Here is a 27,400-nt window from a genome sequence, read left to right as displayed (position 1 = left end):
CAATCTGTGCCAGTATCTCACCACCCTCAAAGTAATAATCTGAGTAAGGGACTATCACTGACCTAATCAGCAATCACCCCTCCCAGACTTTTTCTTCCCTTCCTCAGCTTGATACGTTCTTCCTCCTGTGTATCATGGGATGTGCATCCCAGAGTCACATCTTGCAGCACCACTGCCTGGCTTCCCTGCTCATAACTCTACAGGAGACTGAGGTGCTATGGAAAGAAAAGCCACGTTGCATTTCTTTTTTACATATTGAATTCATACAGGTCTGCTCACTATCCAAACAGTGAAAGCAAACCTGAAACTCTGACCTTGCAAGGTTATAAATAAGAACAAATAAAGACAGACTGTGTACTGGCAAGCAAGTTTTTACATAGTGTATTTAGGCCTGAGTATGACAGGAGAACAATGGTATAAGCTGCTTTTAGAGAGTGGGTTCAGACCAAGCTTTCAGTGGTCAGAGTTTCCTATTGTTCTTTTGCAAGGTGAAAAAAAAACCACCAACCCATGTAGCTGCAGCAGCAGAAGACATCTTTATCAGTTTTTGGTGGTGGCTGACCATTTGCCACCTCTGGTTGGTGGTTTTGCTTGAAAGATAAAAATCAGAGATGAGTTTGCTTTGGTGTTTGATGAATGTCACAGTTCCTGAATCCAGACAGCCTCATGTATTGAGTTTGCTGTGACCTGCAGAGCAGCTTGCTGGCATTGGGATGTTGCTCTTGATTCATGGAAGTTGCATGGGGAGAAATAACCACCCAGGGAATGAGATGAGAGTTTTCTGTGAACAACACAATTGGGTTGTACCCAGGCTGGTTCTTCCTCAGCTGTACCAAGTTTTGTGTCCCCACTTTGCTGTCTATGAGCCACCCTGTCTGTGCCTTGGAGATGTGCAGCACCCAAAGACAGCAGCAAATAAAATGAGAGCAATAAAAACAAGACAGAAGATGCCAATCACCACCAGCCCTCCGAGAGCCCAGTCACTTCTTGTAATCAGCCTCTTTAGGTCTTCCAGAACTGAGGATGCCTCTTGCTCTTGTGACATGCTGGCTTCCACCCTGCTGGGGGCAGACAACATCAGGGTCAGGTGTTGGTGTATCCTCTCCATGCCCCAAAACCAGTGCAGGTACGCATGGTGCCTGTGCCTGTGGGTATCCCCCTCCAAAAGGAGAGTCACCCTTCACAGAAATGGGAGCATAACCCAGAGGAAATACAGCTGAGGCCAGTTTAACAATCAGATCTATAGAGATGTAAAGAGGAAAAGCTTCTGTCTCTACAGGATTTTTGGCAGTTGAGATTTATTTTAATCATAGCTTATCAATATTTTTCATAATACAGTGTCTCTCCAGCATGTTCAATATGAACTCTTTGTCAGCTGTACAGCCTATACATGAAAGACAAGTATTCAGTGGGAGAAATTCCTTGGTACCATTGGAAAGATCTCTAAAAGGGAGAGTTGGGGACTTAAACTCTGAGAACACAACAGAGATTAAATGAACACTTATTTAAAAAACAAACAAGCAAAAAAACCCACCAGCAATAAGCAAAGATCACATACAACTTGTTTCTTCCATAGGGCTTAGAATAGTCCAATTATGTTAAAAAGGGTATCCTGCTAATGGAGTTTGCTTTAGTAATGGTTTCTGTTACTCTGCAATAGAAGCATATATTTTGCTCCCACAAGGAGGTCCAGTAATAATTTAAACTGGGATCTCACGTGCTCTTTCACTGATACTTTCAATAATGACTTGGCTGTCAGCTTTCTAAAGAACATTCAGCATCTCTTCGTGAGCATCTTGTGGTTTACTAAAGCTTCCTTTCTTCTCAAGGGAAAGGATGGAATATTTCTCACACTTTCTTGCAAATATGACTATGCATAGGTAATACAGGAAGAGATATTGGTTATTTTTGAAAATTTGTTTGACTTGCTGCCTCTTATGTATGTATTCTGAGTACTCTAAGAAAAAGGATTAGTCCTGTAAAGTGTTTCATCCTCAGCAGGTTGGATTTAACTCAAAGCACAAGCTCACACTTGCTGAAGTTTTTGTTTCTTTCTCAGCAGCCAGATATATTGAGGTCATGGTTTGTTTTCTGGGTAGATGGCAGATCACTGTGCTCAGTCTTTAACCAACAGGCACACGGGACATCAAAGCTGTTCTGGATTCCTTTGCCTTCAAAAAGGAGGCAGCCTAGATACGAGTTCCACAGACCCAAAGGCAGAAATCCTGTGGGACTGCACACCCCAGGAAGTTCCTGTCTCTTTTGCTGACTGCAGTTCACCTCCCAGAATAGGACAGCTGTATGACATTTTATAAATACCTGTAGCTGTTGTGATTTGTAGTAGATGTTTCCTCTGTTGCCTTCTCTTCACCCCCTCCAAGAGATTTTGGCCTGTGGTAAGGGACCCCTTGCTGTACCTGGAGACTTGTAGAGGTAGCCTGGAAGTTGCCTCTTTGGGCTGCAGTAAATGATTAACAGCTGATTTTCCTGCAAAGGTGTGGCTAATCTAATCAAATTAAAGGCCTTGAACCCAACTAAAAAGTCCTAATTCAGCTGTTCCTCAGACATTTCTTCCTCTCCATGGCTTTATCCACTCCTACAGCTGTTGCAGTGCTTGTAAAGGTGTACTGTGTTCTCTGTCTGGGGCAGGCTGCAGGATGTGGTGGAGGGAAGAGGGCTATGTTTCCTGGATCCTGACTGATCTGTGTTGCAAGCTCCAGTAGGAGAGTGCCATACTTACAGTGAGACTGTAAACAGGACTGCCCTGCAGTCCAAAATTCATCATGACAGTTCAGGTGAATAAACCCATTCCAGAGCATTGCACTGCTGTGAGCTGCAGTAAAACTCTCTATCACCTGACTGGAGAAGACCAGAGGGATGGTGCTGGAGAGAGCAGGGAGGGGAGAAGGAGGAGTGGGGTATGTGAGACCTTGTGTGTGTGTAAAAGGAAACTTATTTTTCACAAGCCAAGCAAATCACTTTGAAACCAGAGGGATAATGTTACAGAACAGAAGCTATTCCATTAAGTCATCAGTAGAACTTCAGCCACTTCTGCTGGAGGGGCTGGCCTTGCTGGCTCTTTGAGGTTCCTCAGGGAAAGAAACTATTTCAACACTTTCATCATCACAACTGAAGTAACAGTATTCCCGTGCAGTTCCTCCTAGGCTTTCCCCAATATGAAGGGCAGTTGCTGTGTTAGAAGCAGCCTTGCTTTACTCTGTGCTTTTCTGAATCTCCCTCTGCAGGTTGAAACAAGAGGTTCCATCCTCACTAGTGCTCCCTGTAGGTGCCTATATTTGAGTGCTGATTGAAGCCAAAACACAAGAGCTTGTGTGAGTGCTGAGCAGGGACCCAGGGACCAGCAGGTTTATAGTCAGCAGAAGGAGAAGAGCTGCAGGAAGCTGGACACTTGCTAGCCTCTGTCAGGCTACCCTGAATGCATGCAAGGAAGCAGCAGATCAGGCAAACAACTGGCATGTCTGAATCCCAGCTGGAGGAATAGTCCAGCTAAGTGCAATGGTACAAAATAGTCCAAAGCAGAACATTAGGCCTGTGAGGTCCAGACAAGTGTGTAGAAATTGGCCCCCTCTACATGGTGGCTGCTCCTCTGCTCCAGAAAGCCACCTGAATCCTTTTAGGATTGCCTATTTTTCTCTCCTTCCCTTTCTTTAACAGTGCTGTGTTTATTCTGTTCCTAATTCAGGAACTCGCAGTGGCCGAGATAAGACAGGAGCCACTTCTCTCGTCCCTCTGCCTGGTATCTGTCAGTGGTTTAACTTGTACCACCACTGGGAAACATGCATTTGTGGCTTTTCCTGTTGAGATAAGGCCTGGCAGCTTGCTCCCAGTGATAGCAACCTGTCAGCCCTTGGTGTGTGTCCAGCCTGCAAAGCTTCCCCCTGTCTTAGCACAGGCTGGCTCCGTGCTGCTGGAACAGCTCTCAATGGGATGCTGTTAATGTCTGGAGCTGGCACTGTCTAGCACAAGCCTGGAAAGTGAGCTCTGTTCTTCCCCAGGTCTCGTGACTTAATCTAGATACAAAAACATGTGTTGAGTCTGTCTCCTGCAAAAGAGGTTCTGAGGCTTCTGAAGTCACTTTGATTGCCACTTGTTTGTGAATGAAATGAGCAAAGACTTATCTGACAGGAGGTTGGTGTGATGCACCTCTGAATGTTTAAATTGATGCTGTGCTTGAGACTGTTTCCCCCTAACATGCTGGTTGGCAGTGAAAGCTTTGGGACAGCCTAATAAAAACCAGCACTTTGTTAGTCTCAGTGTAACTGTGCATGCAGTAGCTCGTGCTAGTGCAGTCTGCTCTTGGCAGTTGTCAAGTTGGGTCTCAAACATTTATTTTGTAAGGAACATCCTCATTTTCTACTGGAAAGTTTTTCTTTTTATTAATTTAAAAGCAACACTGGTAGTTTCAGGAATTTTATTTTTCTTACAATTCTTAGACTATTCACTATGTCTCTGGCTGCAGATATATTCCAATGTGCAGCAGTACAAAAATGCCAAATACCTAGATCCAGTTTGTTGGCAAAAAATAAAGTGCATTAAATATATAAGAAGTTGATGTAATGTGCCTTTTACTAATATGGGTGCAGGCAACAGAGAAAATACATTTCTTTGCAGAGTTTTCTTTATTTTCTGTACCTTCTGAAGTGTAAAGAGTATTTTAAAGCCCACTGTTAAAAACTTGATGATTCTGTTCTCCCTAGCTAGGTGTTGGCTTTGGTACACACACTTAGTTGGGGTACAGAGGCAGAAGATGACTTCTCTATATGCATGTAATTTTTTACACCTTCTCACAAAGGGGGTTGGTCTCCCATTTGGGGCTGAAACACCCCAAGTGTAGAGTGGTTCAGAGATTAGTGCAGAATCGTGGCCTTCTTGTGCTGTGCCAGTTGTGGAAGTCTCAGCCTGTGCCACAGCCTTGTACACCCATAAATCCCTTTCGGAAGTTCACCAGAGTGTAAACCAAACATACACAGTGGCTGCAGCATGGAAAAGGGATTTATTTGCACTTGTTAACTCCAGCCTAACAGCCCATTCTTGGCTCTGCTCTGTCACTGTGCCCACTGTCAGCTGCTGCACACGTACCCTGAAGTGATGGTTGCCATCACGTGTCACTCCTCTGAAATGCCTCTGTGCATGCTCATAAACACACCCCTGGCATCATGTTCATGTCCACTAAAATAAACTGCACACAGTGCAGGGAGTCAGGCACTCAAGTAAGGATAGGGATTTGTTAATCTCCTGGAGCTCCCATGCTCTGCAAGAACCATGCATCTGCAATAAGAAGAAGAGTAGAACCACAGGGGGTGGAGAGGGAGCATGTTGAGCAGAGAATGGTCAAAATGAGCCATAGGATTGGTGAGCTTTTCCCTTTTGCCTTCATCTTTCTGTTAACAAAGAGTATTCCACATGATCTGGTTTTTTCTTTGGCAATTTCCCATCATTGTATCACCAATGAAATGACCATGGGGCAATTGTTACCAGCTGTACTCAGAGTCTCAGCTGGCACACCTGGATCAGAAGGTCCACCATTTGTTGTTTTCAGCAGATAACTCAGCTAAACGTGTCTCCTGCAGCAGGTTTGGCCTTGATCCACGATGACCTGAGCAATTGGATGTCCCAGTGGTGTCAGTGGGTTTTGCTAATGCCCAGCACCATCCTTCTGGATTAGCCACTGGTGAGGAGAGCAGGCAGTGCCTCGTGTGTGGCTGTGTGTGTGTCCTCTGCTTTGCTCCATGGCTCTGTGTCCCAGAGGAGATCCTCAGCTGTCTTTGGGAAAGCTGTGTCTTTTCTCAGCAATCTGTGTCCATGCCCTCCCACCCCACACCTGCCCAGAAGAGGGAAACAGTGATGGCAAAGGAGCTTTACCTTTCTGGTCACAATAGTGGCTGTCACAGAGAGAAGGAATTCCACGCTGTGATTTCTGGTCCTCTGAGTCATGTTAATTGATATAGTTATTGCCATTTTCAGTGGGCTAGCGTGGAAAGTCATTCCCATAGCACTGAATCATGATGTCCATGCATGTCCTTGAATCATGATGTCCATGCATGTCCTTGACAGCAGGCTGTGTCACTTCATGAACGGGCAGCTGGGCGGACTTGGCTCTTCTTGTGTCTGGGGTCAGGGCGTCCATCACAGCCACAGCAGCTGTAGCAGCAGCAACTGCAGGCAATGACTGTGAGCACCAGCACAGTAACTGGGAAGAAAAACAAAGGACATTGCTTCACAGCATAGGAGCAATCCCTGCAGAGTAACCCTATGTCTCCAAGTTGTTTGGTGAGCAGGAAAATGAGCAAAACCTGGTTTCTTGAGAATTTTTTTTGGCCTATATCCCCACCTTCCTCCTCCTAAGTTCCTGCTCCTTTGTATTGGTTTTCCATTTAATCTGGACAATCATTGCCAGGCATTTCAAGACCTTAAAAGCTACATACCAAACTGTGTGAGGGTTTCTTTACCCACTTAATGGGCTCTTGTTTGGGAGCTGACATGCAGTACCTAAGCACAGCTATGTGCCTGAAATGGATGAAAATCCAGCTCTCCCCAAAGCAACTTGAGGGATTTTGATTACTCAAACTGGCAGTTGTATTTCTGAAGAGTGAGTGCAGCAGACTCTTTAAGCATAGAGACTCATTACTGGGTTGGCTTTACTCTTCTGTATTTAGCTTGAAAAAATAAGGTACTTCAAATGCAGGGGTTTGTTTCACAGAGTAGTGGGCTAACTTACTGTTCTCTACCCTAGCCAGGATGGTTGGTGTTGACAGGGATGTGTTAGTTTATCTGGAGTTGAAAAGGATGACATGTTTAATCCTGCAAAACATGTCAGAGTGTGAGCATGGCTCTCTATGTGCATGTGTTCCTTTAAAGCCTGGACCTGGGCTGCCAGGTAACCAGACCTGTGGGGAATCAGCTGTAGGGATGAACCAATTAAAGCAGCAGGTGTGACTTTGTGAATTCCAGCCCGGGGAGGAGTGTCCAGCTGGATACACACCCTTCCTTTTGGCCAGGAGCAAACACTGTCTTTGAGGAGCAGTGCCTGTCTTCCTTCCTGCTTGTTTTGCCATTGTATAAACAAACTTCATCCCCCTTGATCCAGCAGTTCTCTGTTATTCCTTCCATGCCATCCCCACACAGAGCAGCAGGAGGGATCTTGCCATTACCAGAGGAGAATAAACAGGCTCATCTGAAGCATATTGGCTTCCACTGAACCAATACAGGAATGACACTCAGAGTCTCTCTTAAGTTTCTTCTGTGGTAGGGAGATGCTCTAATACCATTTGTCATAAACTATGTCCTATGCATCAAAACATTACAGCAGCTCTGGGTTGGTTAAAATATTGCTGATTTAACTAAGGTTTAAAATGGGAGCTTTGGGGAAAGCTGTACTGTTGCCTGTCATGCCCTACATCCATGTAGAGGTAAATGTTGAGTGTTAAAAAATTACCTAGGAATTAACCTGGCCCTCAGAGCACAGCCTAGAAAACAACAGCCAACACCACCAACCCACCTACAAAGACTGTGGAGCAAGATGCCCCCGTAGGAGAGGAGAGAAATTCTGACACCCTTTGGCCTCCCCCCACAAACTCACCAATAAACAGAAGAACCACAGAAAAGCTGGCAATCTCCACTGGATCAGCCTTGGGCAGTTTCTGGAGCTTAAGGAGAAACTTCTCACCAATGGCTTGTATTTCCTTCAGAAAGCTTTCAGAAGACATTCTGTCACAACCTCTCCAGGCTTTATGCTGCAGGAGAACCAAATAGAGAATAAACCTTTTCACTGACTAATACTAGGGAGCTGCCAGCCTTCTTATACAGCTGGTGATCACAAGGAAAACAAGTTTATCTGGTCTCAGTCCTTGTTCCCAGTAGCTAAGGTGGAGGACTATTAATTGTCTACGTGTTCTGGCACTGTTTTAATTTCAAAATCCAGCTTCGAGGGTGTTTTTGTCAACTGCACTGTTAAGCAAAGTCCAAACGGTGTTTCTCCTACAAGGACACTTTCTTCAGCAGGCACAGAGTTGGGCTGGACAGTGCCTGCCCTTGGCTTTCACCCAATCAAAGTACTTTTTTTTCCAGTTGTGCTAACTTGTCCTTCCAGAAACAAATGCAGTTCTAACTCAACCTGAATTCCGAATGCTGAACTCCACTGTACATAGTTTTCAGTTCTTACTGAGTAACACAAGGTAGACTCCCTTGAAGGCTTCTTGCACTTTGAGCTACAGAACTCCCCTTCAAAAGCAAAGGCATTTACTTCAACACATCAGTACAATACCATTAATAATGTTTTATTAACCAGTTTTACTGTATTGATGCCTTTTCCTGGTCTTAAAATCAAGAGTCAAACACGGTTAGAAGGGAAAAAGGGATTTTACCTTGGTATTTATTTTAAGGGTCCTTAGGTGCACCACATCCAGGTCAAATGCACCTCAATGCACACTGCAATGCCCACTCTCCCAAAAGTTCTGGTATAACATTATAGGTTTTACTAATTAGCAGATCTATCAAAGATTCCCCAATGAGAGGCTGGAATGAGCCCCCCTCCCCAGGGAGCCTTCCCCTGGATGGTTCTATCTTAGTTTACAGAATGTGTTCTGGAGAGGACCTTGGTGTCTGGGGCACACTAACCCCTACCTATGAAGCTTCTAAAATGTTGAGTCTCCAAGCTGAACAAACAAGTCCAAGAATGTAGGCAAAAAGCACTAAGAACACAGAAGTTGTAAAAAGGTATAACGGGTATAAAAGAAAAGACAAAAATCATCATGGCATCAGTATGTGATACTAAAAGTTAAAGTCTGCATTCATTAGGGACAGCTGGATGCTTTTCAAGTCCTTACAGATGAATGCAAATTTATAAAGAAAGCTAAATGTAGAATATTTTTCTTTTAAGCCACAGAGCAATATATGAATTGAACAGTGGATTCCAGCCATCACTGCTGATGATGAGCAAAGCAAAAGCCCCTGGATCTGCCAGGGAGATATCTCCCTTGTGGAGTTAATCCCTCCTGCCCTGCTCAATAATCTTAGGCCGCCTTTATTCTCAGAATGATCATCTGTTGTTACTGAAAATATTATTAGTCTTGCTAAAGTTAAGTGCCTCAGTTTTGTCACCAATATTTGCTGTTCTTCTACCCCATGAGCAAGATTTTGGGAGGTATTGCAACAAACTAGCTGGCATGAGACCTATGGATGTTCAAATTTGGCTTCAATCAGGAACTGGAATTCGATATTTTTGAGAAATAGCCATAGTTCCACCTAAAACAAGTGTTTGGACAGGTCAACACTTGAATGGGTTATAACTCTTAGTTCATTATTGTATCAAAATGAACTGGTTTGTGTGTGTTGTAACAGTCAGCACTGGGTTTTGGGACTCGAACACTGCAATTTAATATCCTGATCTTGGTGATAACACAAAGCCAAGTGACCAGGACAGCACTTCCAGAACAAACCAGCTTGTTCCTTATTGCACATCTGGCTTGGTTACTCAAACAAATGGATGCTTGGAGTTCAGTTTTTCTAAACACACTGAGGACAGAGAAACCTTGGCTGTTTCTTTGCATGCTGGGCTTAAATACTGCAGTGCCAAGTTAAATTAGTTTTGTATGTTTATGCAATTCAAAAAGGGTTTTCTTTGTTCTTTTAAATCCAAGCTAAGGAATAAAAATCGGAACCAGCTGGTTTCTTAGAAATGGGGGTGGATGGAAAATCTGCATCTACAGAAAGATCGCTGTGCAACTCAGGAAGGAGGCAGAGCTGTGGTCTTTTGACCTGAAAAGGTCACTTTTGAGACTAGGGTTAAATACTTCTTTCCAGATGATTGCATACCCTGAGTGAGCTGCTCGAGAAACGGCTGCTTTATCCTTAGTGCTGTGGGATTCTGTGTCAGCAGGTTTTCAATTTTGTTTCCATTCCAAGAGACAGTGGAGGAGGCAGAGGTGAAGTGATTTGTGTTTTCTGTTCTTGGCTCTAGAAGAAAAAAATTAAAAAAATAAAATTTCTGGCTCTAACATTGTAAAAATGTTTGTTCCCTTTGGAGGTGTTTCTGCCTGTCCAGAAGTTCTCCTCATAAGGAATTTGCTGTAAACTTCCATGCCACGCTCTGGGCTGCACCAGAAGCAACAGGTATAAGAGCCAGGCTTGTGAAGTTTTGTTTATACAGTGTAAAATTACTGATCAAGATTGTAGAACTCCATGTGGATTAGCAAAGTGCTTAGTCTAAAATGGTAAAGCCTGTCTCTGTATTGGACATTCCTCTCTGCCCATGGTACCTGATCTGGAGCTAAGTGAAGGAGTTTTTATTCTAAAACTTGCAAGGAATGTTGCTTGTTTACCTTGGTCTGAACTACATCAGGGACAAAGTTTGATGGTGGTGGTGCAGTCTCCAACCTACCCGTGAGGAAGCAAATGTTTTTCTGCTTGACTGCAGTTTCTGGTGCTTCCAAGAGCTCTCTGCTTTGGGATTTCTGCTTCTGCAGCGAGGCAAAAGGGTGAAGAATAAAATAATTCTTAAAGAAAAAAAGATTTCCCCCAAGAAAGCCAGTTACTTTCATGGACTTCTGTATGTTCCATTCTACTTGTGATGTAAAATCTTTGTTCAGGACTAGTTTTGATGTGACCTTTTCCCAATTGATTTCAGGAACCAAGATTTTACACTTGAGATTAGCACAAGGGTAAGGATAGTGCTGTGTGATTTAAACCAGTTGTCTTGTGCATCTGCCTCATGTACAACACAAAGGTGATGACATTAATTACATAACAGAGTGGAGCTGTGAGAATTAATTCCTTTTGGTTTATTATGTTGTGTTCAAATAAGCTTCCAGTCACCAACAGTAGGAAAGGCCAGGTGGTGCAGGATATTCAGCTGAAGCAGTAGCTGTGATGATTATTATTAACACAGGCAAGTCTTAAGAGTTTTGAAACTTAAGGTTGTGGGACTTAACTGACAATTTACTTTCTAGGGCTGGAGTGCTGTTTTAGAGCCACTCAAGTTAGTACCTCAGAGATTCTCAATGGTTTGGAGCAAACGTAATTGTCTGTCAGCATTTTCCTCAATTGGGAATTTCTCCTTGCTCATCATTGTCCTTCCTCAAAACTTCACCCACTGAGGATGGGAGCCCTCCAGAGCAGAGGAGACTTGGCTGTAGGGCAGCAAAGCTGATGGAACTCATCCGTGTTATGGAAAATCCGGAATGACCACAGTGCAATGTGGTCTTCGTAACACATTGTCACACTGATGTCAGGAAATTCTGCTCCACAGCTGTAGTTAGAGCTCACATGGAGTGAAAATCAGATGAGGAGAGGCAAGATAAGAATCTCACATAGAAAAGAAAGTAACACAATATCTTGTGACAGGCAATTTGTGACATCCTGCTGGGATAGGGTGGCAGCCTGAAATTCATGGTTTTGATTTAAGAAATAACTCATCTAATCAGTGATGCCAGTGGAACTAGATCATCAAACCTTTCTGCCCTCCTTTATGTTGCAAGGCCCGGCAGGGAAAGTAATAAAACAAGTAATTTAATTTGGGTTTATCTGGTTTTGATGAATTCTGCCATGTGCCATGAGTTGTTAGCCTTGGTTGAAAGGACAGAGCACAGAAATGATGCAGGGGAATGGCAAACTGCTGCTGGTGTGCTGCTCAGCTGCAAGGATTACATGACCCTGTAAAACCAAAGTGCATGTCCTGTGTTTAGGACTTACATAGATTTAGATTCCCAGAAAGCACTAATGCAGATTCATCTTGCTGTGCCCACTGAAGAAAGCTGTGAAAATTGCCATAATAGCACTGAAATTATCTTCCTGAGTTGTTTTGATGGACTCTTGCCATACTGAAGCACTCAAAGAAGTTGGCTGCTCAGCCCTTTGGAGAATAAAGCCATTAAAAAGCTTCAATCTAGACATTCAAGAGAAAAGCCTCCATCAAGGTTCCTTTTTGCTGTGAACTGGCTGCATGTGGAGGCTTCTTTTTCCAAGAAAAAGAGCTGTGTACAGTGGGGTCTGATATCCCTCTGTCTGCCTTAAGCTGGTGAGGCTGCTGTGAGTCTTTTGGAATTGCTCTACGTTGCTCAGGGTTTTTTGGTCTGTCCTGATCTGTGTGTGGACACAGCTGCATCCAAAGGTGAACTGTAGGGAGTGGGTGAGCTGAAATTTACTGCTGAGAATGAGACACTTGTTTACTCATAACCGTAGGGGTATTTGAGCAGCCTTTTTTAGTGCAAAAGGATGAATTTAAGTTTGTGGTTTAGCCCCAGGACTGGAAGTTAGTAAATACAGGCAGTCTCTCTGGCCTGCTGGTGATGCTCCCTGGTTGTGTGACTTTGGATAAGTCATCACATCCCACTGCTGGGTGACTTCATCTCTGCAAGACAGCGGAACACGGACCCACATCAGAGCTTTGTTTGTTAATTGTTGTGTGTCCAAGTTTCCAGCATGCCTGGCAATCTTTAGATAGAAAGGCTACAAGTCCCTGGTTTTGCTGCAGTTACAAACTGAACTGGCCATTGCTTTGCTCAGTACTTCTTACACTTTGTTCACTGAGCCCCTTTAGGATGGATGTAGATGGAAGTGTGGTTTCCGCTCTTGTTTGCTCCTGACCCAACCATGCTCCTCATGTTGTTCTTGTCATGATCCTGATCCATTGGTTTTACTGTGCTTGCATGGGTTTGTTGCTCTAGTAACCTAAAAGTGGAGATAAAGCTTTGGAGGGGGGAGTTTTGGGGATAACGAGAAGCTGCCAATGCCTCTAGTCCTAATGCAGCAAGTCCCAGTGATGATGAGTTGGCTCTCCTCCACTGCCCACTGCCCACAGCAAGAGTGGTCCAGAGACCTTATCAAGTAGAACCTTCCTGATGTTCCCATCAAGTAGAATGCCAGGGCAACTTTCTCATTGCAACCTTGGCTTTTTCCTAAGACTGTGGCTCTGCAAAGCAAATGTTGTGCTGTTCTTACTCAGGCAAGTCCAGTAAGTTGGTTGAAATCAGACCTGTACAGGGATGGGTACCTGTATGGATTGTGGGGGCTTATCTGGTAGGAAATCTTAGAAGGCAAGCCCAGCCTCATGAAAGGAGGGTGCTGAGCAGCCAAAGGGGAGGGGATGCTTTTTATTCTGGTCTAAAACTCTAAAATAAGCTCTGACTGTACTTGGCCACTTTCTAAAGAACATGAAGGCTTGGCCACTTTCAAAACATACCAGCTTTGTTCTTGATCCCTGAAATGTCCTTCTGATTTTATATGGATAAGGTTTGCAGTGCTTCCTGTTCTCAAACAATGCTGGGTTGCTAGGTGTGCCTACAGTTTGGATGCATTTTGGCATAACGTGTCATAATTCCTGCATGATTGTTTATTGTTCCAAGCTTTTAGTGTACTGCTGAGATGAAAAGGGCCATAGAAATGCAGTTGTATTATCAGTGCATGGTTTTTTCCCTCATCATTGTTAATGCAGTGTTTGCTGCCATGACTGTAGTTGACCAGCCATGTGAATCTTAACTATAGTTCAGACAAGCTCATTTTTCCTAAAACAGGAGTGCACAGAGCCAGACAGACCTATAATTCATTCCCAAGCAGATGAAAATAGTTTCCAGTATCAAGAGAATTCAGCCCTTTAACAGCACACACCCACACTGGGGTAAATTGTAGCTCAATGCCATGGGAGAAAAGCTTGGACTTTGTCAGTTGGTTTGGAACAGAAGGCCACACATTCCTAAGATTATAAAGCTGCCCTGCCTGGGTCACCCTTTGGCTGGAATACCCTGTCATCTCCACCACACTCTATTTGGAGATGGGTTTTGAGGCAGCACTGTCAATGTGCCTTCTCTTCCCTACAACCAAATATTAGATTAATATAAAAAGGCACTGAATTCCCAGTTTCAGTAGCAGAGGTACCCACTGGGGCACTGAGGTGGGAGTCTTTACACCTCTACTGATCACCCTGGTTGTCTCCAGTCCATCCCACAAACACGTTCACAAAACCCCACGAGATAATTCCTCGCTACTAGGAATTTTTCAAGTGGGGAAACCAAAACACTGAGCCATCCAATGAAATGAAAAGGTCAATTTTAAAAATAAACCTATAGCTTTTCTACAAGATAACTTTTTTTAGGATTGGTGATGCTTGAATCTAGCCTGAAAGTCTATTCTAATATTAGCAAAATGTCCATTTCCCAGGAAGCTGACTGAGAGGCAGCTGTGTGCCTGTGAAAGCCTTGTAGTGACTTCACAAACGTAGTGGGATCTGTCAGTAGTTGGTGTTTGAGGTCCAGCATCTGGAGGCTCTGAGAGTGCTGGAAACTCCTCCACCTTTTAACACCTCTGTGCCTTGTCCTTGATCTCACATCTACAGGTCTCATAAATTACATGCATTTTTGAGTTTCTTGAAATATCTTGGACTAATCCTAGTAAAGGTGCCACTGGAGTGTAGGAACTCAAAACCAAAAGCTGCAGCAGCAGCTGCTGCCTCAGGAGGAATTGTTTGGAACCTCATCAGTGGCTGCGTGGGGTAGTGGGGAGAGCCTGCATGGAGGTGTGGGGTGGGTCCTGCTCCCCCCACCCAGCTCTCTCCCAGTCCCTGTTGTCCAGTGGGTGACTCTGGCCCACTGCAGGCTCTGTGATCAGGGGTTGTCTTACAGAGAGGAGCCACTCTATCAAACTTGGATTATTTCGTACCTCCACTCCCACAACCACTGTTGGTTGCAGTCAGGCTGCACTGTGACAGCTGTAACACAAGCCATGTCCTGCTGCTTTTATCCAGACACGTGTTTCACATTGCTGTGCCTCTCCCCCCACACACAAACAGCACGGCTGTGGCTGGACAAGCCCCCAGCCAAACCCATTAAGATTTTCTTTTGGCCAGGAAAACTTGGCATGTTTCTCTACCTCCTTCCCTCCCCTGCCCTTCTCCCCTCACTCCTCCCTCCTTACTTTTTTTTTTTGTTGTTTCCCTAAACTTTGTTTTCTCACATGCTTTATTTAAGAAACTATCTTAACTGCAACAGCCAACCTACAGAGACTCTCCATTAGCAGGGTGGAAGCATCCGTCCATCCCCTTGAGCCTTAGGGTCGGTCAGGCTGGAGGCATGTGGGTCTAAACTACTACATCTCCTCACTCAGGCAGCTCCAATTCCATGTTTGTACAACACTTAGGTCAGAAAGACCTGCCCTCCATTCCTCGTTAATGGAAATGGAGAGAAGTGGAAATACCTGATCCTTAACATTCCTCCCTACAGGCATGTGTAGGATTGGGAAGACCTCTTTCTGTGGGAATTGGCTCTCTGGTCCTGTTTGTAAATGGCTTTGCCTATGTGCCTCCTGGAAGAGGCTGAGGGGTCCCAGCTCAGTGCTGGGAGCTGCAACAGCTTCCAAACAGAGAAATCAGCTTCAGTTGGCAGAAAATGGGGATTTATATGGCCAGTCTCCATTACCAGCACCTCTTCCCATACCCAACAGCAGAACAGAGATGGGAGCATGGGCTGTGGGACACCTCTGTAAAACCAAAGCTTGGACTCAATGACCTGAAATGTCTTTTTCAACCTAAATGATTCTATGTTGTATAACTTCATGTATTTAGGGGATCCTTTCCTTCTCTTCTCACTGCATTCAAACTTGAAGGTCTGGTTACTGTAAACCATAAGCTGTGTATGTGCATGAACGTGCCTCTCAGAGCAGTGGGTTCTCATGCTGCTTTGAACACTAAACCAGCATCTGTGCCTGATACACTGGCTGAATTCTTTTTAAAATGTTCTCATTAGAAACTGTGTAAAATCTTTGCGTTTATTTCTATTGGACACAGATGCTTAACTTGCACAGTGTGCTAGTTCCCCAACCAGGGATTGTTTTCTAAGTTCTCTGCTTCAGGATTTGGGGGATAAAACTTGGCTGCAGCTGGGAGGAGCTCCGGGGAAAAGCTGTGGCTGGCACCCGTCGGGTTTCACACGCGCCTGCCTGCGCTGCCAGTTCCTCTCTAGAGGCACGCACAACCTCGGACCCAGCTGCCTTGTCCGCACCGACTATTTCTGTATCAGGTCACCAGCTTATCAGGACATACATTCTGTAAGAGCACAGAAACCCGAGCAGCCGGCCTTTGTCGCCGGCAGAGGAGTTGCTGAGTCCCGCTCGGGCTCGGCGCACCGCAGGCTGCTCCTTTTGTTACAGGGCGGCTGCAGCGCAGCTCTCCGCAATCCCATTAAAAGCTTTTCTCCTGCCACCTTCGCTCCTCGGTGTCCCTGGCAAGCAAATTCCGCCTCCCAAGCTCTGCTCCATGGCTGACCGAGCAGTGGAGCTCCCCAGGCTCCAGCCCCTCGCTAAGCAGCGGAGGGTGCCGCGCTTGACCGAACAGCAGCGACCGCTCAGCCTTACCCCGACCGCGAGTCCTTCTTCTCCTCTTGTTTTTCTTTCCGTCTTCTTAAACTTTCACGTCATCTCTCCCCTCATCCTGGCTTGCGGCTCGCTGCTCGCTCGGCTCCTCTCTGCTCCGCTGCTGACAGCCAGCTGTTGTCTCTGCCTTTTTTTTTTTTTTTTTTTTTTTTTGTTGCTGGTTGTCCTGGAGATGCGAAGTTTCGTGTTACATGTGTGCCAAAGAGGGAGGGAGAGGAGCCGCAGCAAGCTGAGCCAGAGCCGGTGCCAGCTCCCCGGGGCGCCCAAGGGCCGGCACTTGTTGCTGGCTTCCTCTGTGCATCTCCTCCGAGAGACGAGTTTCTTCTTTACCTTTTAATGACGGCTTTTTCTGGAGTGAGACTTGAATCGATTCCCTCCCTGCGATAGTTTGGGGCAAGGAACTTTCCTTTATGCTGCACAGTTTCCTTCCGACTCCCGGGGGAAGGAGCTTTTCTCTTGTGTTCATTGAAGGGGCAGAGCAAGAACTCCCAAGGACAGTGCAGCACTGTAAGAGAGACCTGCCACTGACAGGGCAGCAGGGACAATGCTGGGACGGTGAATTTGATGCTGGGGTGGTGAATTTGCTCCATGCCCTTGGCCAAGTCATTTACTCTCTTGATGCTGAGCTTTTCGATTCTTGTGGTCTGGGGACAGCTGACTGTCACTGTCTTGTCTCAGAGGGTGAAGCTTTCAGGTGATGCTGAAAGGAACAGTCCTTCAGAGAGGTGCAAAATTAGAAGTTCTCATCAACCTCATGACTTGCTCTTCTATTTGACAAAGTTCATTAAGTGCCTTTTGCTTGATGACTGCATAACTAATTTGCCCTCATATGATTTTTATCTTTTTTAACCCTTTCACTTCACATTATTCCAAGACTTGCTGAGTTGTTTATTTCAGGGAGCATTTCTGATGAGACTATATATCCTTTGACTTCTACAAGGGAATGCTTTTTTCTGGTGTTTTTTTGGGAGAGGCAGAGCTTCTTTTGGGATATGTGACTGCTTCTTCTCTGGCTGTCCATCTGCTTCTCCTAATTGTAGGAATAGGGCTCCTGGTTTACATGGTGAATAAAAACAAGGACTACCAGAACGACACAGGTGCAGGCATCTGTGTGGTCAGTTTAGCACTTTCCTGGAATGTATTGCCATGGACAAAAATGTGTTAATAACCCTGGTTGTTATTTGCTCTTCATCCCATTCCATAATGTCAAATCAGGGGAGGATACCTGAAATGACATAATGATTTTGTTTAGACATTTTAAAGACCAATGGTCACCTCATACATACTCTTTTTGCAGGGTGAGGGGAGACAAATAACACAGTTGCATATTTAAAAGATGAAATAATTTTAGGACATGTATAATAATAGAAACTACCATTAATTTGTGTAAATCATCTCCATCTCGTGGTCGTTAGTCAAGTGTTGGTGTGACTGTGGAAGCTCTCCCCTCACATGGTAATGCATAGCCAACTACGTTTCAGGAACTCTTGTGTTAAGCATTAATCCAATGATTAACCCCAGCATCCCTGTTGGTAACTTTTTTGGTTTTTTGCCGTTTGACCTTAATTATAGGATTGCAATTTTAGTTTTGCAACTGATTTCCGTTATGGCTCAACTCCTGAACACCGTTGGCTAAAGCGGGGCTGTGGCCCCATCTGGGTAATTCTTCAGGATGAAAAAGGCAGTTACAGGGGGCTGGGTGGAAAGGGCTTGGCTTTACAAGCCTGATGGGTTAGAAACTGGAGCTCTAAATTCCAGTGAGCTCACAGCTGATCTCTGCTTCCACCGAAGCCCTCCCCTGTGGCATCTAAAGGACAGAGATGTGTGTGGATGTCCCTCCCCAGCATAAGCCTGGTGAGCTGTGGGAGTGGGGAGATGCTTGTCCCTCACTGAATGCCTCAGTTAACTCTAATACAGATCAGTGCGTGCGAGGGGAAGAGACATGGACTAATGAGAATGCCTGCCTCTTTTCTTTTGGGGAAACAAAAAGCTGACTTGCAGCTCGCTGACATTTCTATAGTCACGTTGCATTGGCAGGCCAGGCAGCACCAGTAGTTCTTTTGGAAAGGCAGGACAAGGGGATCGAATGTGTTGCCCCCATCCCGGTCCCCCCCACCCTTCCCCTGCATGTGAAAGGAGCTCTTTGAGTGCAGGAGCAGAGTGAGTCAGTGTGGCTTTAAGGGGGATATAAAGGCAGCTTTGTCGGAGCCCTCTCCAAGCTTTGGTGCCCTGCACAGTGCAGACACCCTGCTGCAGGCCCTTACCTGAGCACTGCCTGCTCCCTGGCACTTCAGCACACTCAGGTCACTGCTGGGGGACAGGAACCTGTGACCTGCTGCTGTGCTGCCTTCCAGATCAACCTCCCAGGCCGTGGGAAGGAGTGAGCCAGCAGCCACTGCAGCCCCTTGCAGGGTTTGTTTGTGATGCTTTGGTAACGTGCGGTTGTGTTTCCCCCTGACACACACAGACAAAAGTGAAGAAGAAAACTGTGTTTGTTAGATCTCTGGTTAATTAGAGGTTAGTGGGCCCTAAAGAGTTTAGAATAAGAGTAAATCAGGTGCTCACTCTCTTACTTTTCCCCTCTGTGATCCACATTTTGCAGATGAAGTTGGTAACCCCACTAGGGCACACCTTGGTAGGGAAGAAAAATTTCCACCTTGTTCTTCCTTGTAGTAAAATAATTTTCTTCTGAAATAACTTTTGTTCCCACTTGGCTGCAGGATTTGATCTCTAAATGCCCAATGAAGTAAATGTTTCTGTATATTTATTATCAGCATTTCGACTAACACACAACCAGCCATCTCTGCTGTGAAACTTTAGTTTTAAAAAGCTCCTCTAAATTCTGCTTTCTTTAAAAAAAAAGGGGGAAAGTAACTGCCTGATTATTCTTTGGCAAAATCAGTGTATTCCCTGGTTTAAGCTAGGGAGTGTTCTAGAAGAGAAATTACTTCCTGCCTGTATTGCTGATGAGCATATTTTCACCAAATTCTTTTTCATGTACCCCAAAACACTGATGTCTGCCAAAAACCTTTTGAAAATTTCTGGAAGAATCTAATCATCTTCACATGGCTGGTTTGCTAAGCCTGGTAAACTGGTTGTGCAATCCTGTGTGAGCAAATGGACTGGTTTTCATGCATGTGGGACTCTACCCAAACTTTGGCTGCTGATCTGGAGCATGTGTGAGCCCATCAAGATCCAGGCTGTGTTAGCTGAATGGTGCTCCCTTGTGACCTCAGTCTGGACTCTATTTCTGGGACTTAATTTACAATCCTGTGTCTTCAAATATATATTTCTTCACCTTCAAATCACAAATAATAAACCTAGAAACTCTTCATTGAGAGATATATAGATACACTCTGTGGTATAGTGATCAACAGGGCCTCTTTACCTCCAGCCATCCTGATAGGACATGGACTATATTTAGCCAATGATACAGAATTAATAACTGTATATTTCATCAACTGCTCCTTTTGCAGATCTCAAAGATCTGAAAGGGTTTAGCAGAAGAGATTAACACAGATTTTTGTTACGTATGGGGAAGTGGAGGCAGAGAGGCTTTATGCAAGGTGCCAGGAACAGAGCCTGAATTCTGCTCCAGGGATTAAACCCTGTGATTCCTGCTGGAATAGACATTGCCTATGAAACAAACAAGACTCAAATCTTTAGATAAAGTCACGCTGCATTTGGAGGGTGGAGTTTTTGTGGCTAGAAGTGATGACCAGATGATTTTGCCTTATGTTTCCAAGCTGTCGCCACGCTGCCATAGCGAAGTACTTTGGCGATGTCACCCCACCTTGTAACAAGTGCTGTGACTTCTGCAAGAACCCAGGGGCAGTGAAAAGGCAACTGGAGGCACTGGAACTCTGCAGCAGCAGCTGGAGCAAAACCTGCATCGGGCCCACGGGATCCTCCCGGGATAGCTACGACCCAGAGCTGTACGAGGGCGGGAGGAGAGGCTGCAAAGGCTTCAGCAGGTCTGTACCAAAGAGATTACACTCAGCTCATAGGAGCCACCAGAGAAAAGAGCATCTCCCAGCTGCAGGCCCAGCCACTCCTATTTTCAGCACATGTTTCTGTGTGGATGGTATTTTCCTGTAACTTTCTGGCAGCAGCAGCTGGAATTTCGTTTTCCACACACTTTGGCAGCCTCATTCACGTTCGTGTCCCAGAGAGCCAGAAGCTGTTTTGACAGAGCTAAGAATTGCCCTGCACAATGTAATTGGCTCAAGAAACTAGCCTAAAATTTTTGAAAGCAGCAAGTGGGCTCAGCCTGTTCATAGTCACAAGGATCAAAAATGTTTAAAATTGAGACCAAGATGACGTGGTCCAGAGTTCATTCCTGATTTAGCACAACTGTCTGTGGGCCAGCAGACCAGGGGCCACTGACAGGACTTAGTCACCACAGAGGATGTAATGAAGTGCCAGTGTCAGATTCTTCTGCAGACTGCTACATTTTCCTGTCAGGCTGACAGCAAAAGGAAGATGTGCAGTGGGAACCATGATGAATTCTGTAAAATGCTTGGCAGTGTGGAGGTGATAACTCCTCTTTCCCCTTGTTCCCTGGCAGAGCTGCAGTGATTGTGCAGCTGTGTCAGGATGAAGTTCCTCTGCTGGCACTACCCATGAAGCTGTGCCAGGATACACAGTGCTGTAGGCTGGCCTGGCCCTCTGCTTTACCTTAAAAAGCTTGAGATTGGTCCCTTTGTTCTTTGGCCAAGTCCAGCTGAGTCAGAGGAAACCAGGACTTGTGACCTAAGCCTGTGTTTGGTCTCAGGACCTGAGAAGCCGCAGCCAATGCTGTTGTACAGAACAGTGTTTGCCACTTGGTTCATTGAACTTTTCCATGGTCTGATTGTAGTTTTGCCTTGGAAGTTGTGATAGTCAGCAGCCCTAAAGCTCAGATTTGTGATACCTGTAAGTTTTGGCTGTGGCATCTGTGGGAGGCAGTGAATTCCTGGGCTACGTCTGGTGAGGATCAGCTGCTGTATTTCAGTGGTTTGGAGATGGGGATTTCATTTATTTCAGCAGCCTGTGAACAAGTGAGACTGAGGAATGGATGCTGTGCCTTTTCTGCCATCTCTGCTCCCAGGGCAGGAGGGACTGACAGAAGGGATACATGACATGAGGCGGTGACTCCTGAACCCCCTGGGAGGATCTGGTAGAGCTTCTGAAATGGGGCCCTCCATTTTCAGGGCACTAGTTATATGCTATTAATTCATGCCACTGCCTACTAGTTTATGGGGTTTGGAGGACACTCACTGCTGTCCAGGTTGGGGAATGGCAGAGAAACTCAAAGGGAAGACTTGTTCAAAAAGGATGTGGGATGCATCACTGGGGTGGCTTTCCAAACTTGTCCCCCAGTTAATGCTGCAGCTACAGAAATGCTCGTTCCTCTTGCTTTCCTGCCTTATCCAGGTATGATGAGGAAGGCAGTGGGAACTGGGATGAAGATAATGAGGAGCGTCGGAAACGGGAGTGGGACAACTTCTACAAGAAACAGATGAGTCTGCGCAAAGTGAGTTGGGGTCAGTTTTTAAGGGGTGCACAGAGGGTTTGCTGTGAGCTTGCCTGACAGCCATAAAGGCTTCCTGGCACTGATGACAGTAAATTATTTCATCTTGCTGTTGCTTGTTGTCTTTTATTTCTTGTACCTCTGCTTTTGCTGTGTTCTCGTATTCTGGGCCAGTCCCATAATAGGAAGAAATGCAGCTTATTCATGTGCTGGTTTCTCTGCAGTGCTGAGCAAGAGGAGCCTGTTGGTTTTAATACCCCTGCTAGTAGTAAAACCAGATTTCCCCATTCAGCTTCTCTTAAATATTCCTATAACAGAGGTGAACTTTTGGCTTTGGTTCTCATTCTTTGTCTTCTTGGCCCTGTTTTGGTGCTTGTTCAATGCCTTTATAACTTCAGCTTTAATTTTCCCTGGAGCAGGGATATAAAAGATGTCTTTTGTGCTTCTAGATCTGCATGTGTGTAGTAGGAATGGAAGTGTTTGACTGATCTTTGTTTTCTTCCAGGGCAAAGAACCAGAAAAGGAAGATTTTGTTCCTCCAAGTAAATACCTTCTTTGATTTATAATGGGTTTTCTTTGGGAGAAGAAAGTCTTGTATTTTGCAGCTGCATGCAATTTGTACAGCATCACCACTGGAGGTATCAGTCCCTAGGCACAGAGGTCAAGCTTTTGGCTGTGAAAACTTGGCTGGAGGAGATGGATCACAGCTTAGCTTTGGTTGGGGTGAAGATATGGAATGCATCTTTCTGAACAACATTTCCAAATAAGAGAGAAGGAAAACTCTGTCTAACCTGACTTTGTAGTGTAGGCTATTTCTGCAGTGGTTATGCAGCAGTACTAATACTAATAATACTAATAATACTAATAATACTAATACTAATACTTGGGCTATAAGGAAACTGCTGAAAACCTTTGCTGTTTGTAACTGTGCTGCTTGGGGCCCTGTCTGGCACTGTTGTGAAAGAACACTTGATAGGTCACGTTACTCTATCCAGCCTGGTTTTTTTGGTTGATATTGTGGGGGAGCAGAAAAAAATTGAGTTTCCTAAGAGCCTTGAAGAAAGGTTTTCTGATGTGGGGAGATTTTAGAAAGCTGCCAGTCCTAAACTCTGAAGTAGATGTTTCCAATCACAGAAAACATTCTCACTTTGGTTTCTGCCTACTCTTTCGGAGTGTGTAGCTACTCCAGGTAAAAAGGGTGACCACAGTGTTCCTTGGGGTGACAATGCAGGGAGGAGAAAGCCAGGCAGTACTGGACTGGCACCTCCCCATGACAGCTGAGACATTCTCCATCAGCTCAGCCCTGCCATGGCTCCTTTCTCAAATTCCTCTCCTGTGGCAGGTGCAGACTGTCCCCTGAAGGATGCTGCCAGCAGGAGGATCTCCAAGCTCACAGTGAAGGTAAGGGATGTTGTAAAGAACAGCAAAGCTTCTGCCTGCCCTGTCCTTACTCCTTCAGGGCTGGAAGTCCAAGGGGTGCTGAGACTTCTGTAGAGCATGCCTGAGTATCCCATGTTTCCTAGGGCCGGGAACACTGCTTGAAGATGCTGGAAGAAGCTTTGAGCAACAACCAAAAGACTCCAGCAGCAGAAGGAAAAGGGTATGAGATGAGGAAAAAAGGGGTGCATACTGAGTCCCTTAACACAGGGCCTGCTCTTCCCTGACCAGAATTACCATTCTCAGGGAATGCTTTTTAAAGTTATTTTGTCCAAGGATGTAGTTTCACTTAATAGCATCTTTCTGGCAGTGATGTTGGGGATCAGATCTGAGGGTTGCTGTGGCTGATCGCTGTTATCAGCTTGGTCCCAGGAGCGGCAGTTCTTCCCTGTCCCACAAGATGGGGATAGCGTACTTCTCAAATGGAGCAGTGGGCAAAAATCTTGATTTGAAACCGTTTTCATCACCCTTTCCGTTCTCCATCAACTCACCACTACATCCCTTAGGACTGAACTTGAAGTTATCACTTATTCTTGAACCGGAGGGAGTGGATTTTGTACTTTCTGGGAGATACTTAAGCATTAGTGTTCCCTTTGCAGATGCAGAAGTGTGTCTTGCCAGGAATCACCCCAGCCTGTGTTTCAGGTCAGACCCTGCTGCCTGTGCAGTGGAAATGGAATATGAAGCTTTCCGGACCAGCAAAATGGCAAACTCCTACAAGGCAGCTGTGCTAAAGAAGGTAGGGCCAAACATCTCCACCTGCTGCTCTCTGGAACGTGGGAGCTCCAGGGCAAATGGGGCAGAGTTTGTGTGGGAAAGGTGAAGGACAAGCTCTATTTTGCCTCGGGTGTCTTACAAATCTTTCTTCTTGATTTTGTTTCCAGGAGGGCCCAGAATCACCTTGGGTTCACATCTTTGTTGGCTTTACAGGCTCTGAAAACCTACCTAGCAGTGCAAGCTTATCCAGATATGTTCTAGCAATACAAGGATTTGGGAATTCCTCAGGCTGCTGCTGACACTAGAGAAGCCTTGGCTTAGGTTTTCTGGTTGCCATCAGTCTCTCTGAAGATGTTTCTGTTCTTGAGGCAGGTGCCTCTCCAGGGCAGATACTTGTTACTATGGCTTTTAGTATGTACAAAGGCAGGGATACATAAAGATTTCTGGCCTTTAGAGGATATTTCTGTTCTCTTTTCAGGTGGCAGAAATCAATAAAGCCTCCAAACAAGGGGAGTTGTTCTCAGTCTTTGGGTCTGGAACTGATGGTAACAGCAATTTGGAAACAAAATCTGTGTCTCCAGCAGAAGGGGACTTCTTCCCTGCATCCCAGGTTCCCTCGGTGAGTACTGGTGGGATAGACAGGAGGGAATGGTGTCTTTTGTCTGTCTGCCTTTTTATAAACTTGTTTTGTGTCCTTTCTGTGGCCACAACTGCATATTTCTGCTGTAATTGCTTTTTCCTGTCTGTCACGTTGTTGTTAGTGAATCTAATCCATGTGCAGGCCACAGCTTAAATAAGTTCTTTCTCACCTTGCTCTATCCAAGGATGCTGCCTTGTTTTCTTATTGCTGGCCTAGGATTTCTACCTAATCCATTTCCCTCATGTCTCAGTTGATGGGTGTGATGATAAGTCAGTTTTAGAGCCTCTCCCAGCTTACAGCTGCCCACACTGGTGTATAGTATGCAGAAACTCAGCTCCTTTCAGGGTGCTGCACACAGGCATCTCACATCCAAAATTTCTTCTTCTTCCTGTCTTCCCAGTTCAAACCCAAACGTGTGGGAGCAGGATTTCCAAAGAAATCCAGCTTGTTCCAGACAGCTTCAGAACTGCTGAAGATCCAAGAGGAGAGTGATGCAAAGCCTGTCGAAACAGACTGTCCAAATGGGCAAGACAGCAGCAGCTGCAGGCTGGACCTGGACACCAGAAAGCCTGTTCTCCAGAGGAAAGAAACAGCAACCAAAGCAGTGGGTGAGAGTGCAGGGGTAGAACTACATCCAGAAAAGAAGGGGCAGCAACCCAGTCCAGACACAAAAACTGCCCTTGGGGAGAGCCCTGCTAAGAAGTCCAAACGTAGCAAGAAGCAGCAAATGCTCGCAGAAGCAGCTAAAAAGGAATCACAAGATATTTCCAAATTCTTCTCCCTCCCCAAAAGTGGCTCTAAAGCCCAAAGTTGCAGCTCATCAAAGGGAGGTGGCTGCTCTGCAAGCACACTACCTCAGGTTTCTTCTCAAAGCGTGTGTCAAGAGAAACCAACCCCTCAGGAAAACAAAGCTGACTCTGGAGATCTGACTGGGCAGTTCCAGGCAGAGAATAAAGAACTGAGAGAAGCAGAAGTAACTCTGACTGAGAGAAGGGAGAATTTTCAGCAGGCTGCTGAATCTGAATTGCTTGAGGAAGAAATGGATGTGAAGTCCAGGTAAAATCTCTACTTCTCTGCTCCCTATGTTGCCCAGAGCCCCACCAGCCTTGTCCTGGAAACTGTATGAGGTCTCTGGGTGGGTGAGGGAGACTCTTGCTTTACCATGCAGTCTCATGGCCACTGACAGTGAATGCAGAAATATTTTCACTGTGGAATGATTACAGTTGGCCTTCTCTCCACTCTTCCCACTAGTGTTGCTGAACATGTTGCAGAAACTGAGCTACCTGTTGTTGGGGAAGGTGACAGTGGGAAGCGGCCAGGATCAGATGAGGTAAGACTTCAATGAATGCTGATTTCTTCTATTTCTTGTGTTCATCTTGTTCTAAATTTCTCTCTGGGAGTGACACTCTTGCTCTGAGAGTCTTATTTATCTGGGGAGAGCCCAGCTGCAGTTGTAGCAGAGAGAAGAATCCCAGTTGTGCTGCATTCCTGGTGTTTCCCTGCTGCCCTCTGGGCCCTGCCAGCACCTTGGGCTGCGGTGGAGAGCTCCTTGTCCACTGCTTTGTTTCCTCCTCTGTGCAACTCATGTGACTGTGCCCTTGCTGGTGACTTGCCTGGAATGAGTGTCTCCACCCCCTGAGATCTGTCACTGACTATAATTAGGGAGTTGCTTTCTCAAGGCAAGAGCACAACCACAGGCCAGAGACACGCAGGACAATTGGGAAATGACCCCTGCTTGCAGCCTGCCTTGCCATTCAGCCTCTGCTTCTGCATTTGGCAGCTGAGGCAGCCTGGCAGCTGTCTCTGCAACACTGCAGTCTCCTTTCTCTTCCAAACTGAGCAGGAATGTGGCTCTCCTGAGGTGGCGGATTCTTCCTGAGGGGTGTATTCTCAGCAGACATCCTGAGAAGTCTTTCCCAGTCAGTTTTTCCTCTGTAGGACAGGGGCTAGCAATTAGCTGCCCCAATAGGAGCACAGGGTAGTTCTAAATGTGGTATTCTTTAAAGGGCTTTTCTCAAAGTCCCTTTGTGTGGGAAATAGTGTCTGCACAGCAAAAAGGGTTACAGAGATTCTTATTTGGTATTCACTGGAGGGAGAGGCTGCAGGATGCTGCAAAATTTGTGTTCCTGGAAGGTGGTGGTGGCTGCTTGGAAGCGTGATGCTGCCACAGGAATTGGTGGGTTTGGCTTTCTTCTGTCCCCTCTCCAGGATATGGAAAGTCCCGCAAAAAAGCGGCTACGGACAGCAGCAAAATCTTCAATTCTGACCCAGCCAGAGGGCAAAAGTGTTGGTCCAACAAAGAAGAAGGTGACTTTTGACTCAAATTTAGCACAGTGTGATAAAGAAGGAAGCAGCAAGACCATACAGCCAGTGACCAAAGGCATGTCCCTCAAAGAGACTGCAGACATCGTGGTCAAGTATTTGACCCCGTTCTACAAGGGGGGCAAATTTGCTTCCAAGGTAGGGCATAGCTCATGGCCCTCTTTAACAGAAGGAGAGTTAATCTGTCTAGGGATCTGGGGCTCTAAGAAAGGGGAGATAATCTGGATCCCACCTTTCATTTCCAAGTTATGTTTTGGTATGTGCTGTTTTAGTGACTCCAGGTGCAGCGACTCCCCTCTCCCACAGAAGGGTTGGTTCCACACTTACTTGTGATTGTTCATACTTTCACATTAAACCCTGGCACGTTTTTAACTCCCACCTGTGGGGTAGCAGCA

General features: G+C 45.6%; 2 protein-coding genes across 7 annotated transcripts in view; one reads left to right on the top strand and one right to left on the bottom strand.

Moving 5' to 3' along the window:
- Positions 1 to 27,400, top strand: part of RECQL5 (RecQ like helicase 5) — a 38,481-nt gene that overhangs the window by 9,538 nt on the left and 1,543 nt on the right. For all 5 annotated transcript variants that reach the window (XM_069032968.1, XM_069032964.1, XM_069032967.1 and 2 more), the window contains 10 exons: positions 20,124 to 20,351; positions 21,793 to 21,892; positions 22,395 to 22,431; positions 23,232 to 23,290; positions 23,413 to 23,489; positions 23,972 to 24,065; positions 24,522 to 24,662; positions 25,084 to 25,739; positions 25,935 to 26,013; positions 26,892 to 27,143. In XM_069032968.1, the coding sequence (XP_068889069.1) occupies positions 20,124 to 20,351; positions 21,793 to 21,892; positions 22,395 to 22,431; positions 23,232 to 23,290; positions 23,413 to 23,489; positions 23,972 to 24,065; positions 24,522 to 24,662; positions 25,084 to 25,739; positions 25,935 to 26,013; positions 26,892 to 27,143 (1,723 nt within the window). The remainder of the gene's footprint in view (positions 1 to 20,123; positions 20,352 to 21,792; positions 21,893 to 22,394; positions 22,432 to 23,231; positions 23,291 to 23,412; positions 23,490 to 23,971; positions 24,066 to 24,521; positions 24,663 to 25,083; positions 25,740 to 25,934; positions 26,014 to 26,891; positions 27,144 to 27,400) is intronic.
- Positions 366 to 17,084, bottom strand: SMIM5 (small integral membrane protein 5). Of its 2 annotated transcripts, XM_069032656.1 has the most exons (5): positions 16,360 to 17,083; positions 9,835 to 9,975; positions 7,601 to 7,754; positions 2,320 to 6,211; positions 366 to 1,061 (listed from the first exon to the last, which is right to left on the bottom strand). In XM_069032656.1, the coding sequence occupies exons 3-4, from the start codon at positions 7,725 to 7,727 to the stop codon at positions 6,090 to 6,092; spliced, it is 249 nt and encodes an 82-aa protein (XP_068888757.1). In that variant the 5' UTR covers positions 7,728 to 7,754; positions 9,835 to 9,975; positions 16,360 to 17,083; the 3' UTR covers positions 366 to 1,061; positions 2,320 to 6,089. The 2 variants fall into 2 exon arrangements, with proteins under 2 accessions (XP_068888757.1, XP_068888758.1); XM_069032657.1 differs by lacking the exon at positions 9,835 to 9,975 and having other exon boundaries at positions 16,360 to 17,084.

The sequence above is a fragment of the Aphelocoma coerulescens genome, chromosome 18 (genome assembly GCF_041296385.1).
Source record: "Aphelocoma coerulescens isolate FSJ_1873_10779 chromosome 18, UR_Acoe_1.0, whole genome shotgun sequence".
Taxonomy (NCBI): Eukaryota; Metazoa; Chordata; class Aves; order Passeriformes; family Corvidae; genus Aphelocoma; species Aphelocoma coerulescens.
Note: the sequence above shows the minus strand (reverse complement) of the source record. Positions and strands in the feature narration are given on the sequence as shown.

Excerpts from the sequence above, each read along its gene's own strand:
- SMIM5 (XM_069032657.1), bottom strand. The coding sequence starts at position 7,727 with ATGTCTTCTGAAAGCTTTCTGAAGGAAATACAAGCCATTGGTGAGAAG. Across the intron at positions 6,212-7,600 it reads TGTGGTTCTTCTGTTTATTG|TTACTGTGCTGGTGCTCACA; the intron begins GTGAGTTTGTGG and ends TTTTCTTCCCAG.